This window comes from Natrix helvetica, assembly GCF_964273705.1.
Source record: "Natrix helvetica genome assembly, chromosome: 1".
In the NCBI taxonomy this organism is placed as follows: Eukaryota; Metazoa; Chordata; class Lepidosauria; order Squamata; family Natricidae; genus Natrix; species Natrix helvetica.
Window position 1 is genome coordinate 41,520,833 of NC_138548.1, and position 18,370 is coordinate 41,539,202.

The window sequence follows — 18,370 nt, forward strand, 5'->3', positions numbered from 1 at the left end:
TTACTAGATATAACTATTATTTTATGCTCAGTTTATGGGCACCAATACTTGAAAAAAATGGTGCTTCAAGTTTCCTTAGGAGTATCCTCAACATAGCACCCTAATAACAGTGGATAGGTAGGAAAATACCTCTGAACAATATCTCTGAATGCAAACATGGTTCAAACAAGCACCTACTTTTGACATAAAGCATTTTCTTTCCTTCTTTAAATGGGAGAATCCACTTGGCAATCTACTGGGATCCTATAGTTTATAGAAAGATTTGTTTATGTATTTATTCAATTTGTTCAGCCATAGACGTGACTTTGGGGAGGTGTCTTGTTGCAATCTGGCAATCATGAAGTTTTTTTTTTTGCAAACCCATCAGATATTTCCAGTCTATGACACAACTAATCCAATTAGTTGCTTGGAAACAATGGCTCAGCATAAATTGTATAGCTGCTCCAAATTCAATAATTCAATACTTACACCTGGAAATGGAGTCAGACACCACAGAGGGATTTTCTTTGGCTGCTATCTGAATCCTTAAAGAGTTCAGGACTGAACAGATATTTGAAGAGAATGTCCAAATTCATTAAAGATCACGAATTCATACCAAATATCAAGACAAAGAAGCAGTGTTTGTCGGACAAGCAGTCAATGCCGAAGCCAGAGTCACTTAACAACTATGTTACTGACTTAACAACTGAGGTTATTCACGTAACAACTGTGGCAAGAAAGCTCATAAAATAGGGCAAAAATCACATAACAACTGTTTCCCTTAGCAACAGCAGTGTTGGGCACAATTGTGATCGTAAGTTGAAGACTACATGTATCATTTTAGACTTTAAAATGGACATGACAAAGAGAGATTTAAAAAAAATGTGAAATGTTTGCTATCTGGAAGAATTATAGAATGCCTGGTGCTTTTGAAATTGTAGCCAATTTTCATGGGAACTAAGTTGCTGAAAGCATTCAAGATAATAGATTCCCCATATAGCGCTTGGCTGACTTCCCATATTGAGGAAATATTGCTGATTTTATCTTCCAAGGTCCAAAGGTAAGAAAGATAAGCCATTATCTCTTACTCACCCAAAGCAGCTGGCATCAGAAGAGAAATCTTTTGTTTCTCTGTTTGTTTTTCTATTGCAAACCCCAACTTGGAGAGGTCACCATTAAAACCAGATCTTTGTCTTCCTTTATTCTCTTGCTTAATATTATTAGTACTCATGGCTTCTTTTCTAAAAAGAATTGCTTTTTGAACACTTTTGCACAGCAAAGTTGCATTATAATGGCAAAGAAGGGGAGTGCAACTGTGGTTAATGAGGCCTTAACACACATCAACACTATTCAAATACTGCATGGGTGCCTACTTCTGATTACTTACAGAAAGTCGTCATAGAATGTCAACTTCTGCCTCCAAAGGATCAAAATATGTATTTCAGAATCGTAAGTCAAGTCAACATGGATGGTATAGGCAAGCTTAGAGTATAGTGGGAACATCCTTGTATTATTAAATTGAGCCAAATTATTATAATGCAATAGCAAGTGTGTGTAACAGCATACACACACCCCTCCCAGTAAAATTCAGCTGAAGGATGCTGCAGTTATTTAAATTTTACTGGTAGTTTGTGTAAGAGCAAGCAGCATTATTATAGGAACTGTGAGGACTTGTTCCTTTCGCTTCTGAACCCTTTTTCTCCTTCAGTATGTCTTCTTCAAGATACTTTTCCCATGCCTGGAAGAGGTTCTTTTGTTTATTCCACACCCATGAAAAAACAGTAGGAGCAGAGATTTAGAACGTCTGTTGTGTAATAATTTGCCTCTTAAATCAATCAGTGTCTCAGTCCTACCCTTAATCAACTGGAAAAACATATTTTTCATATCATAGTAGGATATGAGAATTTCTGGAAAATATGTTGACCACCTAAGAATTTTGACCTTCTAAAAACATTGTTCTAAAATGGATATGATTTGGGATCCAGTTGTGCAATAGAGGCTTCTTACATTCAACATGTATGTGTGTGTACATACAAGTACTCCTGTGCTAGTTAAACAAAAACTTTCAAAAATGCCTACATATTAAACTCATGTCTTATGATTTAGGAAATATTGCTGTGAAGCTAAGCTTTCTTCCATGATGCCCAGATGGTCTCAGCACAGACTTGGGCAGTAAACCACACTTGAACCCATGCATAACTGGGTATGTTTAGCTTAAGAGAAAGAAGGACTAGGGGAGACATGATAGCAGTGTTCCAATATCTCAGGGGTTGCCACAAAGAAGACAGAGTCAAACTATTCTCCAAGGCACCTGAAGGTAGAACAAGAAGCAATGGGTGGAAACTAATCAAGGAGAGAAGCAACTTAGAACTGAGGAGAAATTTCCTGACAGTTAGAACAATTAATCAGTGGAACAGCTTGCCTCCAGAAGTTGTGAATGCCCCAACACTGGAAGTCTTTAAGAAGATGTTGGATAGCTATTTGTCTGAAACGGTATAGGGTTTCCTGCCTAGGCAAGGGGTTGGACTAGAAGACCTCCAAGGTCCCTTCCAATCTACTATTGTATTGTATTGTATTGTATTGTATAAACCATACTTTGTTATATGCAGATTGTCATGAATGTTTACTAACTGGGCTTGTAGTTTAGCATGAGATCTTTCCTGACTGCTCTATACATCTGTATTCCCATTGATGCTCCTATCAATCACATCTAAAGCTTTCACCTTAGTTTCAAGGTATGTTCTTGTACATCTGTATTTCCTTAATAGTTCATAGCTTTAAGTTCAGTATCAGTCTTTTCTAAGAACCATAATTTATGGTTGGTGTGCTGTGCTTGCTTTGATTAGATAATGTTATTTGTGAGGACTCTAGAAGCACACCTTATCTGTAATAGATCCTGCCCTCTGACATGAAGTTCCTCACCAAGATCTGGATGGCCCCCACTCTAGTGTTGACTCTCTATCAAGGCCTTTGGTAAAGGAAAGAAGCAACCTACAACTAAGGAGAAATTTCCTGACAATTAGAATAATTAACCAGTGGAACAATTTGCCTTCAGAAGTTGTGAATTCTCAACAATGGAAGTTTTTAAGAAGAGATTGGACAACCGTTTGTCTGAAATGGTATAGGGTTTCTTGCCTGAGTAGGGGGTTGAACTAGAAGACCTCCAAGGTCCCTTCCAACTCTGCTATTCCATTCCATTCCATTCCATTCCAGTGTGAGACTCCCTTGTTTCAGATACTTCCTATCTTTTTTATTTTTTATTCTACTTCCATGATTATTATAAGCTGCCCAGAATCATTGAAAATCAGGTGCATTTAATGAACATTATTAAATAAAATTATGAATTGAGAGGATAAATGAATTAGCTAGTTTTTCATTGAAGCTAGAATTTTCATGTTAACAATTGAAAGTAGTTTCAATGCTGTCTTAAAATTTTTACTTATTAAATACAAAAAGATGAAACATTTTTAAAGGGACAACAATCCAATGGGAAAAAAATGTATTTAAAAAAAATCTTAATAGATATGCATACATGTTATTGAACATTTTGCTCAGCAGGATTTCTTTCACTGAAAGTAATACTGAACAACCTCCAAGATTGGTACAAAACTTTAAACATATCACACTTAATCACACTGAATTAAAATAATCAAAGTAAATATTATATAAAATTATGCCTCCTCTTCTTTTTGTGGCTGTGTTATTCAATAACAATAGGTTCAAGCTATTACTTTTAAGATTTGAAACTGGAAAAAGTTAATTTATCCAGAATAAATGCTGGAAATTTAAATAATCAGATGCAAAGTCCCTTAAAATATCTTTTGTTAGGGAAATTGGGGTAAATGAAAACAGTGATTTGGAAATATTTATCCTTCAAAGGTATCATCAGCACTTTTAATGAAAGGTTTAACTCTCTCTCCTCAGGGGCAGTTTAAATTAGATAAACATTCCTGCCAGACAGAAAGGAAATAAAAGAGGCTGACCACAATTCAAATTTTAATTTGGCTTCTGGCAAGATGTAAGGATGGGGTGGTCAAAGGAATTTGTTGCCTGAGTGTTGTTAAAATGTAAAGATTTCTGGTTTACATATGTTTAAAAAAATCTGTCTTGAGAGTTGTCGAGAGAGCGTTTCCTTATACACAAGGAAATGGGTGCAATTAGAATGACATATTAAAACCTGAACCTGTTCTGAGTACCAGAATAATGTTGCTGAAAATGATAAATTGTTACTTAGAAGTTTGCAAATCAGCTGCCACTCATTCAAAGATCAACCTGTAAACCCTTCTGTGTGTGTTTGCACGTCTTTCAACCATATCTAATAAACTTAAACCTTACAAAAACAGCCAGTTTGATATAATGGTTAAGGCACCAGGTTAGGAACCAGGAATTCCATTCCCACCTAAGGCACACAGCTAGCTGGATTACCTTGGGCCAGTCATTCTCTCAGCCCTAGGAAGGAGGCAATATAGATCACTTCTGAAAAACTTTGCCACTTGTCCAGTGAGTCTCTGAGAGTTAGACACAATTGAATGGAAGGAAAAATAAATATTAAAAAACATATTACATCCAGAAACAAATATGTTCCCCAAACTGTAAAGTAAGAATGTCAAGCATATATCGACATTAATTTGTACTTCCTGGACTAGCAGCTGTCCAGAGTCATTGGAAGATGGGTAGCATACATTTAATAAATTATAATACACAGATTAATCGGGTTTCTTCTCAATAGCACATTTCTTAGTTATAAAACAATGTACAATGTCTATATTAAGGGAAATTGTGTCTCTAAAAATGCATATATTAAAGAAAACTTATATTAATGTGCTCCTGAAGGACAATTCCATACAAAAATAAATGCTTATGCGCTTTTTCTTTTTTAAAACATATAAAAAATTAGAAACACAAGATTAAATATATATAAAGCCGATTCATCCAATCCTAGTGGTGGCCGAAAATGAGACTTGCATAGTTGTAAATATGAAACAGCTTAGAAAATGCCCCCTGGGTTGGATAAGTTCTTAAATAAAGAGATGTGATTATTGAAATAGTTGTGCACATAAAATGTAGATAATATATTATCTACATAAAGTGTAGATAATGGCTTCACAGCAGAAATAATGTAATCCATTGGTGTTGATCGCATCAGTCCCAGTAACAATGCCAAGTTGTCTCTAGCATCTCAATCAAAGGCTTCCTCTTGAAGATGCAGATCGTTTAACATAAACCTCCATGGTGCTACCTGGAATTAAGTAGGTCAAATTGCTTTGAAAAATAGCAAGAGGACGCCCTGAAGGGGAAAAGAATTGAGATGCTGTGAAAGAGGACTAAGAATATTGACAACAGTAAATAAGATCATCATACACAGGTTAAGATTAAATGATACAATTGCAATGTTATTGTACTCCAGAAATGCTTTAGTTCCTGGTCACCACAGGATTCTTTTCTTTCTATACAGTACACCCCCCAATAAGGGCCAAAACATGTCCCATACCATACTCTAAAGTCCTATAATGCAAATTCCTCTTCTGGCCATGAAGGTGGAGAGAGGAAGGATGGGAAGAAAGTAATTCAATAACATAATGCTGTGATTCTCAAGGGGGCAGCTAGAGTGTATAAAGTATGTCACAGACTTGAGCAGAATCAATCAACATCTTCAGGGCATATTTAACACATACTGAAGCTTAGTGGGTGTTGTCATCCAAAACATCTGAAAAATTTAGAAAAAGCTGCCTTATGCTTTAAAACTGTTTAAAAACAACCTTGCCCAGCCTGATGCCTTCTAGTGACCTAAAATTCCTTTTATCCTCAACCAGCTGTGTTCTATATGTAAATGACGGGATATGGAATCCAGCATATCTGGCAGACTCCAGGTTGGGAAAATCTTTAAACTTACTTCCTTTCGTTTTCCTTGCTAATTTGTATACAGAAATTTATTAAATAAAAATAATCTGGTGGTAACATCTGGCTGTCTGGGCTTGGAAATTAAACAAGGCCAGTTCCAATTAGCACTTGGATGGGAAAACACCAGGGAGCACTTGGCCTTCAGGCTAGGCTATTGGATCAGATTATATCTCAAAAGGAAACACTGAAAAATCACCTCTGTACTCTGCACTAAATGCATGGCTATATTCATATAGCCATCAGGAGTTTAAAAATTCAAGCCTTTATTTTGTCCTATAGTGAGATATAGTACCAGTAAAGAAGAATATTTATAGTTCAGGGTTGAAATGAGGGGCCCTTGGTGCTCTCTGGCCTTGGTTGTTTTCTTGCGGAGGTTTCATTACCCCAATTAGGTAACATCATCATTCAATGGAAGTTTGTAATCAATGTTAATTAAAGGACATGTTGCTTTGGAGATATAGATAAAGATTATTATCATAAATATTATAAGAGAAGTTCTTATTTTTAGAACTTTTAACATAGATAGCTAAGGTATCCAAGTTAGTATCCAAGGAGAGAAGCAACTTAGAACTGAGGAGAAATTTCCTGACAGTTAGAACAATTAATCAGTGGAACAGCTTGCCTCCAGAAGTTGTGAATGCCCCAACAGTGGAAGTCTTTAAGAAGATGTTGGATAGCCATTTGTCTGGAATGGTATAGGATTTCCTGTCTAGGCAGGGGGTTGGACTAGAAGACCTTCAAGATCCCTTCCAATTCTGCTATTGTATTGTATTTTATACAAAAGTTTGTATACAGTACAACATGAATTACTTATTCTGCCTTTGGTAGTTACAAAATAATTTAATCAGAGAGTAAACCAGTTTCAACTGGGAAGGGAGGGAGGGAATTTGATGTAGCTTCATGATTCAAAATATGCATCTCAGTATAGCATACCTCAAATCTGTGCCTGATGGTAGAGGAAAAAAATAATTACAAATGTATTCTTCATAAGCTAACAAACTTCGGTTTAAGCAAGAGCAAAATCTGTAAAGCTGATAAAACAGATGAAGCCAACACATAAAAAAGCTACTTTACTTACCTTGAATGTTTTGAATGGTCACTTGCCTAAAGTAGAACTAAAATAAAAGGATGTGGAAATATCCTTTGCACCTTTTTATGTTTGGTATTTATAAAGCTGTTCATGGTTCTGCAAAGATTTTTGTAATTGCATTTATCTAAAAATGCTGATAACCTATTTTGAATCAGAAAATCTGCCTTATTAGGATTCCTGGTTATGGTCAGGGCTGTATGCATACGAATGCCCTTTCAAACATTGCAGAAAATATGTGAAGATCTTTGCAAGCAGCTGGTAGTGTTACACTGACATGAACATCTCTTTCCTCCTGAGTTTAAACTTACTCGAATCCAAGTAAAAGCATGCCTAGATCTTCTGTGAATCTTCTATGGATTTTTGAGGAAAAGGCCTAGGTGGTGTTCATAATGACGTCTATTCTCACCTGTCCATGTTCTCTGTGAAGTGATGACAAAATGTTGGCACTGCGGATGGTAACTGCAAATGGAGGCAGCTTCCTCTACATTATGAACAGACAACATGCATCTCAAAGGGCTATACGAAGGCCAACATTTATAGTCCTCTGTATCCATACTGTGGAATCCCTTTGCAACAAAATATTCTGGGGGTAGGGAGAAAAGATAAATGATTACTACTATGTACCTGTTGGAAACTCAGAAGTATTTAAGAAATGAGAAAAATGGAAAGGATGTTTTAAATTTTTTACTCCCAACCAGAATTTATCTTCCCAGGCATGTCTAGCAAAACAGTCATAAATCTTGTCTCTCTTACACATAGCAGAGGTACTCTTTATTACCAGTGTGGAAAGCCATAACATTTAACTCTTATCTCTTTGGACAGCCTTCATGCCATCCTTGACTCTATTTTTTTTCATTTAGAAGCATATAGCATTTATTACACAAAAAAGCAGGAGTTCCATCCCTCAAGCAGTCCTGCCAGAATTTTCAATCTTTAGCAATATCTCCCCCATTTTAAAAGCATTTCAAAAGAAATCAATAATGAAACAATGAAACTGACCTAAGCATACCGCCTAAACACTAGACTGTTCAGAAGATAAGCCATTACTCAATCCATGGATATATGAAATAGAAATGGGGCTATGACCACAAACTCCATACTCTTAATGTTGCAATAGACCATCTTTGGAGTCTAAGATGCATTTGGAAAGTTGAAGATTATAATAGGGGTACTTATAAAATGGCTGCCATGGGTAATCTGCCTATTCATATAATATCCACCATGGTCAGGAAAATCTTTACCACAAGTGAAGTAGCTTCCGCTCTCCCAAAGCTCTCTAATATCCCAGGAAAACACTGGAGTCTAAAAGCATTGTCACAAATAGTCAAACTTTTTCTTTATAAAATCTCATTTCCTTATATATTGGTTTTATTTTAAAAATTTAAAATATCAGCTGGAGCAGGAGCTCAGTGGGCATTAAGTGAGGAGCCTAGGGTGTTCATGCCGACCAGATTGCTAATCCCAACTGCCATAGTTATATGCACAATATTGTCTTAAAAGGGAATCAAGCATGTAGGCTTGGCTGCTCTGAGGTTGATTGACTTTTCAGATGTATATTGTATAAATAATAACAGAGGAGTATAGCTGATAGACTCATTAGTGTCAGCACAGGCATGCCCTCACTACCCATTATAGGTGTATTATACAATACAATACAATACAATACAATACAATAATACAATAATACAATACAATAGTAGAGTTGGAAGGGACCTTGGAGGCCTTCTAGTCCAACCCCCTGCCTAGGCAGGAAACCCTATACAGTTTCAGGCAAATGGCTATCCAACATCTTCTTAAAGACTTCCAGTGTTGGGGCATTCACAACTTCTGGAGGCAAGCTGTTCCACTGATTAATTGTTCTAACTGTCAGGAAATTTCTCCTCAGTTCTAAGTTGCTTCTTTCGTTGATTAGTTTCCACCCATTGCTTCTTGTTCTACCCTCAGGTGCCTTGGAAAATAGTTTGACTCCCTCTTCTTTGTGGCAACCCCTGAGATATTGGAACACTGCTATCATGTCTCCCCTAGTCCTTCTTTCTATTAAACTAGACATACCCAGTTCCTGCAACTGTTCTTCATATGTTTTAGTCTCGTCCCCTAATCATCTTTGTTGCTCTTCTCTGCACTCTTTCTAGAGTCTCCACATCTTTTTTACATCGTGGCGACCATAACTGAATGCAGTATTCCAAGTGTGGCCTCACCAAGGCATTATAAAGCGGCATCAAGATCACGTGAAGTGTTGATGCCGCTTTATAATGCCTTGGTGAGGCCATTATATTAATGCATGAGAGTTGTTCAAAAGAAAAGCACCCAAAATGAAGTAAATTCTACTCAATGCATTCAGCGGTACCTTTGTTGGGAAAGCTAATTTTATCAAAATCTCAATGACTCAAGTCTCAAAGGGATTTAGATTGACCCAGCTACGTCTTCCATTGATTACAATGGGCTTTAATTAAGCACATTTTAACTGAGTCATCTCCTTGTGCATTTAATCTGAACTTACTCGCTAGTTATGAGATCCATACCTTTTAAGTGAGAAGGCTTTTTCTGCAGATAAAGTCCTGACTTGTACAAATGCAAAACTTTTTGGAAAGCTCGTAAAGTTTCATTCGCTCCATATCGTAAATCACCTACATGCAGAGGGGAGAGGAATGTTTTAAGGCGAAAAATACTGTAAAGCAGTTCTTCTTCATATAAACATTTTAAACGTATCTTTAATATTTTGAACTAGCACGTACCGGTGGCATTCAAGATGTCCTTCAAAATTGGTTGCAAAGCAATGGGTGCAGTATAAGGTAAGAGATAAGTGAAGAAATACCTAAAAAAATATATGAAGCCTTACATATTAAGACAGAAATCCTCCAAATTTTAGTAAAGACTGATAACAAAAACCCTAAATCTTATAACTTTTTAACAAATTGAAACTGAAACTTCTTGGCTAGAGCTGAATTCAGAACAGAAAAATATGTCTTATCCTACTTTACACCAACAATGGCTTTTTATTTATTTTTATCGATACGTTTGTTCCACCCCAAAATTAAACTCATAAATTAACATTGTTTCTCAAATATCTTTGTTACTGAAATGATGCTTCCAGTTTTGTCCATAAGCCTGCCAGGAGTGAATTGGAACATATTCATAATATCCCATTTGTAAACACCATTTGCTCAGTTTTTGCGCCTGAGGATTTAATGAGATAAGGGCGGCATCAGCCCATGTGACTTGACAAGAGAAAATTCATTAACTAATTCAAAGAAACTCACGATTTCTTTGTGTTTGGTGTTTAAAGTATGCAAACTCACCAAATACACTAATTTTAAAGAACTGCCTAAATCTTTGATCCCACTCTCATGAGCTAATTATGGCAAAGTCACCTGAAGGATTTACATATCATGTTAAGCCATAATACACCTTGGCTTATTTATTTATTCAATTTATAAGAACTCACTAATTGCCACCCAACTCACTAATTGCCACTCTGGAGATAAAAGAAAAAAAAAAGAAAGATATTCAATGAAAAACAACCATTATCAAACCAACCTTGTCCAACATCCTGGCCTAATGCCAGGGGAGGCCTTTGAGTTTTTAAGCCTTTATAAAGCCTTTATAAAAGACCAGCAGTCTATCATGTATAATATATGAATCCAGCCAAGAAATCGTGTCTTAAATAGACATACATTGCAAGTGTCTCTCAACCTTAGTTTCCCAGGGGATAATCAACTTTCTCCAACCTGGTGTTCTCCATATATTAGCTGCTCTGAGAATGAGCTGTGCTACTATTCATTTTCTAATAAGGTCAGTCATGCGGAAAGAAGGCTCAAGAGCCTCTTTCACATAAGCGCTACTAGTTTTATCTCAGCAAAATATTGAACAATGTTCTACAAGTAGTCCTTGCTTTCCAACAGCTTCTTCAATGAATATTTAAAGTTACAAGGGCACTGAAAAATGTGATTTATGACTATTTTTCACACTTACAACCTTTGCAGTATCCCCATGATACAATACAATACAATACAATAGCAGAGTTGGAAGGGACCTTGGAGGTCTTTTAGTCCAACCCCCTACCTAGGCAGGAAACCCTACACCAACTTCAGACAAATGGCTATCCAACATCTTCTTAAAGACTTCCAGTGTTGGGGCATTCACAACTTCTGGAGGCAAGCTGTTCCACTGATTAATTGTTCTAACTGTCAGGAAATTTCTCCTCAGTTCTAAGTTGTTTCTCTCCTTGATTAGTTTCCACCCATTGCTTCTTGTTCTACCCTCAGGTGCCTTGGAAAATAGTTTGACTCCCTCTTCTTTGTGGCAACCCCTGAGATATTGGAACACTGCTATCATGTCCCCCCTAGTCCTTCTTTCTATTAAACTAGACATACCCAGTTCCTGCAACCATTCTTCATATGTTTTACTCTCCAGTCCCCTAATCATCTTTGTTGCTCTTCTCTGCACTCTCTCCAGAGTCTCCACATCTTTTCTACATCGTGGTGACCAAAACTGAATACAGTATTCCAAGTGTGGCCTTACCAAGGCATTATAAAGTGGTATTAACACTTCACGTGATCTTGATTCTATCCCTCTGTTGATGCAGCCTAGAACTGTGTTGGCTTTTTTGGCAGCTGCTGCACACTGCTGGCTCATATTTAAATGGTTGTCCACTAGGACTCCAAGATCCCTTTCACAGTTATTACTGTTGAGCAAGGTACCACCTACTGTATACTGTACCTGTGCATTTTGTTTTTCTTGCCTAAATGTAGAACCTTACTTTTTCACCATTGAATTTCATGTGATCATAATTCAGATGCTTAGCATATTTATGACCATTGCTCAGTCCCAGGGTTGTATGATCCCCTTTTATGACCTTCTCACAAGCAAAGTCAATGGAGAAGCCAGATTCATTTAACCATTGGGTTACTAACTTATCAACTGCAGTAATTCATTTAACAACTGCATTAAGAAAGGTCATAAAATGGGGCAAAACTCAACTTAATAAATGTCTCAATGGAAATTTGGGCTCCAGTGTGGTTGTAAGTCGAGGACTATCTGTATCCATACGAATTAATGCAAAGAACACTTTTTCGGAGCTGCTTCTGCTATAACGTACATTCTTAGTTGCTTCCTAGTAAGGTTAACAGACACCTGTTAGTACTACCTGTTTGCCTAGATCTAAGCATTACTCTAAGTTTGTCCAGTATGTTATTCCCCAAGACTGATGAATTTTCAAAAGCAAACCAAAAATAGCTTAATATGTGATTTCAGGGGGAAAAGCATTTGTGAATGATAATCATAACTTTAGTTGAAATACTTCTATGCACCAGGTACTAAGGTTTAAAGATTTATAGTAATGTAGAATAAATTCCTGTAAATTAGCACTTTCCAGATGTATTGAGTAAAAAATCCAGAGTTCCAGACACACTGGTTTTCATAGGTAGAATTCTGAGGATTGCAATCTAAAATACCAGAAGACAGTAGTTGGAAAAGTCTGACAAAAAAGGGAAACTACATAAAGGAAATTACTAAAAAATAAATGGCATGTGTGATTCTTCAGTTCTTCTTTTAAATGTATCCAACTTACCTGTATGCATTGAAAAGATTCCGTTTCTCATTTATTCCTTTACAGTTCCCATGGCTGGCACATTTGAGAAAGAAGGTTTTCGTGGGGAATTTGAGAATGCAATCTTGATCTGTTTTGCAAGACAGCTCCTCAGTGCTCACATCATCCAGGTCTGTAACTTTCAGGAGCCCATTCACCATAACAAATTGCCTTGGTTGGAAATCTAGAAGAGCAATGGAACCTAGAGGAGAATTTGCCAAGTAATTGAGCAGTTCTACCAGATCCAGACAAATCTGAAAGAGAGGTGGTAAACAAATAAAGAGATTTTCTTACATTATAACATCAGCAGTCTACCTTTCTTTCTTCCTACTATTTTGCAGCTTAATGCACAATTCATTGGAATTACAGCATGCCATCTGCTATGGCAAAAACTTAAGCTCTTAGTGTATATGTTGATCTAATGTAAAAATGTAATGGAATTAGTCATTTTTTTCCATAAATATACATTCTAAGTTCGGCAGACTATTACTAGTATACTGTAGATAAGTTGCCTTTGAAACAGTCCAGAAATGTCAGTGCAGAGAATTTGCTCCTGCCTAAATATGTTTACAGATATATTGACACCGATGTGTTACAATACTAAAATCTTCCAGGCCCAAAGGTTTATATGAGCTAGAATCTCTGCAGGAATGGCATGTCTATAGGATTTACACAGAAGTTTAACATCATATTTTTTAAGAGCAAAGATCTTCCCCAGACCCTTCCTTCTATCATGGAATGATTTAGGATTGGGCTTATCACTACTGATAAAACCCACTTTGTCTTTGTCTCCTTACTTTAAATCGCTCTTCCCAAGGGAGCTGCAGAAGCTGGATCATCTCCAAAGGGCTTCCAAGCTCCAGCATAGAAACCACTTTCATTTCTGGATATAGGCTATTATTATAGCATTGGCCATGCAGCTGTCAGGAGAAAAGCAGAGTGAAGTATTAATACAGATGCAAAATATAAAAATTATTCTTAGAAAAAAACAAATATATTTTGCTAATGGTAAGAAAGGCCAAATGAAGACTTGTTTAAAAACTCAACTGCTCTTGCTACAGTAAACGTATGCCTTATATAGTTGAACCCAAGCATGATGGTAGAAGTTATAATTAATCAAGTTAATTCATATGCATCTTGAAATTGAGGGTTTATACCTGCCAGATAACTTTTTATTCTTACTTATGTTTATTTACCACAAAATCAGCCAAGAGTAATTTTCTTTCAAGGAGAAAACTGCTTTTTGTGGGTTTCCTCCAGTTACAAGTTCTGTAGGGTCATAAACAGTAATCGGACCAAGAAAGTGACAGGTAACTATGGAAGAGGAAACATCTTGAGGGCTGCATGCGCCAGAGTCCCAGGAGCCAAACTGCGCTGCCCGAAGAAAACTTTCAAGCAAGGCATATAAGCATGACATTTCTCCCATTGCTGTTCCCCAAAATATAGTATTCCAGAATGGAACCCTTTGACCCTCCAAGCATTTAGATATAGTATTTTTCATTATTGTGCATTTCTTTGGGACAACAGTATGGCAATGGTCTCTGCCTTTCTCTGACATGCTCTTGTCCACTTCTTAGTCTAACCAACAGTCCTAAAATTCCCATATGGTCATCAATCCAAGGACTGAGTAAGGCCAACCATGCTCAGTTTCCAAGACCTGCCAAGAATCAGCACAGCACTTTCATCGGCTGGGGATGTCCAGGCGCCACAAGACTAACAATGCCAGCAGCATCAACCAGCATCTTCAGTGGGAAGGATGCAGCACACTTGCAGATTATCAACATCTCAAGACTGGCAGATTCATCACCACTGTGATATTCAAGAGGTTAGGCAGATATTTATGAAACATGGCCACCAAAAAGCCTAACCCACCATTGGTTTGACTAATCCTCTTTAAAACCATTAAACTAAACTGCCTTCATATTTTGGAGTAGCAAATTTCTGGAGATTACAAGGTGCATGTTGAAGTATTTGAATAATATAGCAGCAATCCTGCATTTTACCCCAAATATGCATTGTCCCCCCCCCCAACAAAACCATTAAGTTTTTTCAGCTGATCAGTCATTACCTGACTGATTTTGTGTGTTGTACCTAAACCTAGAACAGGCCCCCTTTAAACTAATCAAAGGGATTTCAGAATAGGCATGCTTGTTGCAGTGCCCACAAAACAATTCAAAAAAATATATAACTGTAACGTTTCCTCCTAAAAACTAGGATTGGCCCACACTCAAAACAAGAATGTTTGAGTGGCCAGTTTAAAATCTGGACACGTGACAATCAATGGACTCATTATAAGCTACTCTCTGCCATAAGTACTCAACTTATATTGTTATCCATTCCCAGTATATTGTCATGAGCTACACTAATCGAGGATATGAAAGTAGGATTGGGCTATTACCTTACACTGTGTAAAGATAAATAATCTTGGATTAAGCACGTTCAACCATCACGTGGTTGAAAGTGGGAAGAAGGGTAATTAGTAAGATATCTTAAGAAAGGTTTTTACAACTATCCAAAACATCCACTTAGGCTCCTAGGCTGGATCTCCTGCCCTTCTTTCCGAGCGCGCAGGCGAGTACTACATGCCTTGATGATCCCTTCGTGATCCAGAGTTTGCAGCAGGAACGTCTCCTTCAACAGCTTGTAAGCAGCGAGCTGGAAACAACCTTCCGCGTGGCCGTAGCGTTGAACACAGCGACTCACGTCGCTGCCTGCCCAGTGCACGGATTTCAAGGCGATTTCCTCGCCACCGGGCGACAGAACTGCCCTCAGCACCAGCTTCGTGATGCCAGCGCCTACCACGCCCACGTCGCTCAGGCCGTTCAGTTGCGCGCAACCCAAAGGCTCTGCGACCTCTGCGCGCCTTGCGGCGGACAGAGAAGCGAGCGCTTGGGCAGAGGCTGCCAGGCAACTCAGGTCTTGCTGCCGCTGCTCCAGCTCCCTCATCAAATCCAGAGGCGGCTGGGAATCGAAGAGCCTCCAAGGGCCCGAGAGAACAAGGGCCACAGCCAGCAGAACGGGCGAGATCAAGAGCGCAAGGAGCGCCTCAGGACCCCGCATGGCGAAGAAGGAACGAGGCAACGCAAAGGCGAGTAGCTGGCCCGGGTATAAGGCTGAGTTTGGTGAAAGGAGAAAGGTGAGGCTTCAGACAAGGAGGCGGGTTTCCAGTAAGGAACTGCCCGCCTCTCAGTCTGGCCTTGCAAACGATCGGTAGGAAGCAAGATTGCAAAAGTAACAGCTCTCCGCCCCCAAATTATGCACATAACGCGATTTGGAGGACTCTCTCTCTCTTCTCGGGGTGGGGTGGGAGGCGAACCCAAACCACCTTTTTTTCCTTTTCTCCAGTGGCAAGGTGTAATGGTGCGACGACTGTTCCAAGAGGGGATTTGGCTTGGCTACGAGATTCACAAGGATTGATTAATTGCAAATATCACTTGGAGATGACCCCCGGCATCCAGTGGTGAACGGTGGCCCATCGCCGATCTTGTCAACCCTCCGGAATAAACCCTCCCCAAAAAAATTCCAGCTCAGAGAGCAATGCCTTCTGATCGAGCACTTCACATATGCTGGTTTTGAAAAGCTTGGGTTTTAAGTATTAAACAAGGGCATTTGGGAGTGCTCTTCCTCCCCCCCCTCTTTTTTTTATTTTACAGTTGTTGCTGGAGGGATGAGAATATAGGAAAACCTTCATCCAGGGAGGGGAAAAAAAACACTTCAAAGTGTTGCAGAAAAAATCATGCTACTTACTTTGAAATGTTTGCCACAAACATTTCAAGGTTATTAGAGCTCCTACTTGTTATTAAAGGTATAGATCTGTCGAAGGGAGTGTGCATAAAACCAACCTCCAGCAAACTAGAGTTTAGAAGCTCAGTCTGCCTGGGAGAACAAGCTATGGCTCTTGGTGTAAGGACAGTATGCAAATCAAATAACTAGTAAAATCGAGTGCAAGTGCAGGCTATGAAGAAAGGATATGCAGCCTGTCCTATCCCATAGCTGTGGAGAAGGCTTCCAAGGCATTCTGAGAGCCCACAATTTTTGTCTATGGGATAAGACTTGTACCCCATTGTTGTGGCACTTTGGTATCCTTCAAGTTTCATCATACTTTAAAAAGTGACAGGGTAAATCTCTTCCATCCCATTGTCATTTTTTAATGCTAGGATTTTGGAATTATTTAAACAAAACATTTTAGGGTGTTTTTAACGATATCAGTGGATGTATATTACACTCATGTTTTTGAGATAATACAGGATTAGGAACAGTCTTTGGGCTGCGTTCTACCCCACAGTGAAATGCCCTCTTAAACTGGCTTTGTTTAAGAGAATATGTTTTAGTTAAAGCATTTTAGAATTTGTTTTTATGGATTTTCCAAAATATTCAACCATTGTATTGTTACGGTATTTTGGGGAGTATTCTAAAGTCTAATTTGCATGAAGATCCTTTAGCTTTATTAATAATATTGTACCTATTTTTATTTATCTACACTTATAATAAATACCTGATGATTAATTTTCAATTGCACTGCTCAGAATGCTTTAAACTGGGGATGCATTCTTAACATTCTGTCAAGGATTACAGTTACAATTGTACATATGAAAATTACTTCTGTGAAGCTTTTACTTTTTCTTACAATAAATTTCAAGCCTTTGGAACTAGGAAAGGCTTTTCTTTTTATTTCAAAAAGAATTGGGATTCTCAAGATGCTAGTTCTTGCAGTTTTCTGAATATATGAAGTGTGAAGATAGATAAATGGAAGAAATACAGTATAAGAATTAACATACGAATTTAAAGGCACTGAGATCTATCAGTATGATTTGCTCATATTTTAAGACGTCTACAGCATTCCTGTTATATTTTTATTCAGACTTTTCTTGTACCCTTCCTAGAAAACATTGCATTAGTCTCTTATGCATATGAATGCAATCTGCTTTTACAATTGGGATTTTTTTCTGAACATGTAACTAAGTTCCTATCATTACAATTATTACACTATTCAAACATATGGAGGCAAAACATTCCTTCATAAATATTGGAAAATATTATAAAGACTGTCTACATCTGTGCATAGACTGTGACAATCTGGCATTATATTGGCAATGAGAAATAAGTCATTGAACATATTTCTCTGGAAATATATTCTACAATTTATTCTTCCACTGACTGTAACAGGTCTTAAAAGATCCCTTTTCATTCCAAATTGATTTTAAATGCAGGTTGCTGCTCTGGAATGATAAACATATTTTTAATTTGCAAATACAGCTACTTAAAAATCTTTCAGATATGTTTTTATATTTTAAAGATATCAAATGAATATGGAAACTCAAACTCCCACATGTTTGGCAACAGAACTCTAGGTATCTTTTGCATAGATTAGGATTAACCACCCCTTTCCCAACAACAGGAAAGGTTTGTTTTCCCCATGGATAGGTACTCTGTAGAGATCTGTATCTTCCTTGATAATGTTTCCAGGTTTGTCCTCAAAGAGCAACTTAGTTCAGAAATGAGATACAGCTAGAAGGTAAACCAGAATAATTACTTTTGAAGGGAAAGAGTCATGAGATGGCCTGTCTATCTGCCCACCGGTTTAAATCTTGACAAAATTTGGTTGGGTTCAGATGAGACCTTCCTACAATTTGTTATCCATTGCACTTGCCTTACCCATTGCCATCCTTTGGCCATAGCATGGACATTTGGTACATAACATGGAATCATCACACTGTGAACTTTTCCATTTCAACCAGTGGATGCTGTTAAGAAAATGGGTGGGGAACTACACCGCAGGATAAATACATTGTGCTATAGATTAAACTCAGCAG

General features: G+C 37.8%; 1 protein-coding gene across 1 annotated transcript; it reads right to left on the minus strand.

The window, feature by feature from the left end:
- Positions 1 to 3,463: 3,463 nt before the first annotated feature.
- Positions 3,464 to 15,683, minus strand: LOC309385146 (extracellular tyrosine-protein kinase PKDCC-like). Its single transcript, XM_081939264.1, has 7 exons — positions 15,144 to 15,683; positions 13,355 to 13,477; positions 12,540 to 12,811; positions 9,706 to 9,785; positions 9,493 to 9,597; positions 7,377 to 7,553; positions 3,464 to 5,266 (listed from the first exon to the last, which is right to left on the minus strand). Exons 1-7 carry the CDS (start codon positions 15,615 to 15,617, stop codon positions 5,163 to 5,165), a joined length of 1,335 nt encoding a protein of 444 aa, XP_081795390.1. The 5' UTR covers positions 15,618 to 15,683; the 3' UTR covers positions 3,464 to 5,162.
- Positions 15,684 to 18,370: the final 2,687 nt, after the last annotated feature.

Coding starts and splice junctions, on each gene's coding strand:
- LOC309385146 (XM_081939264.1), bottom strand. CDS start 15,617: ATGCGGGGTCCTGAGGCGCTCCTTGCGCTCTTGATCTCGCCCGTTCTG. Junction 12,812..13,354: donor CTTGGGAAGAGCGATTTAAA/GTAAGGAGACAA, acceptor CCTCTCTTTCAG/ATTTGTCTGGATCTGGTAGA. Junction 5,267..7,376: donor TTCACAGAGAACATGGACAG/GTGAGAATAGAC, acceptor TTTCCCCTTCAG/GGCGTCCTCTTGCTATTTTT.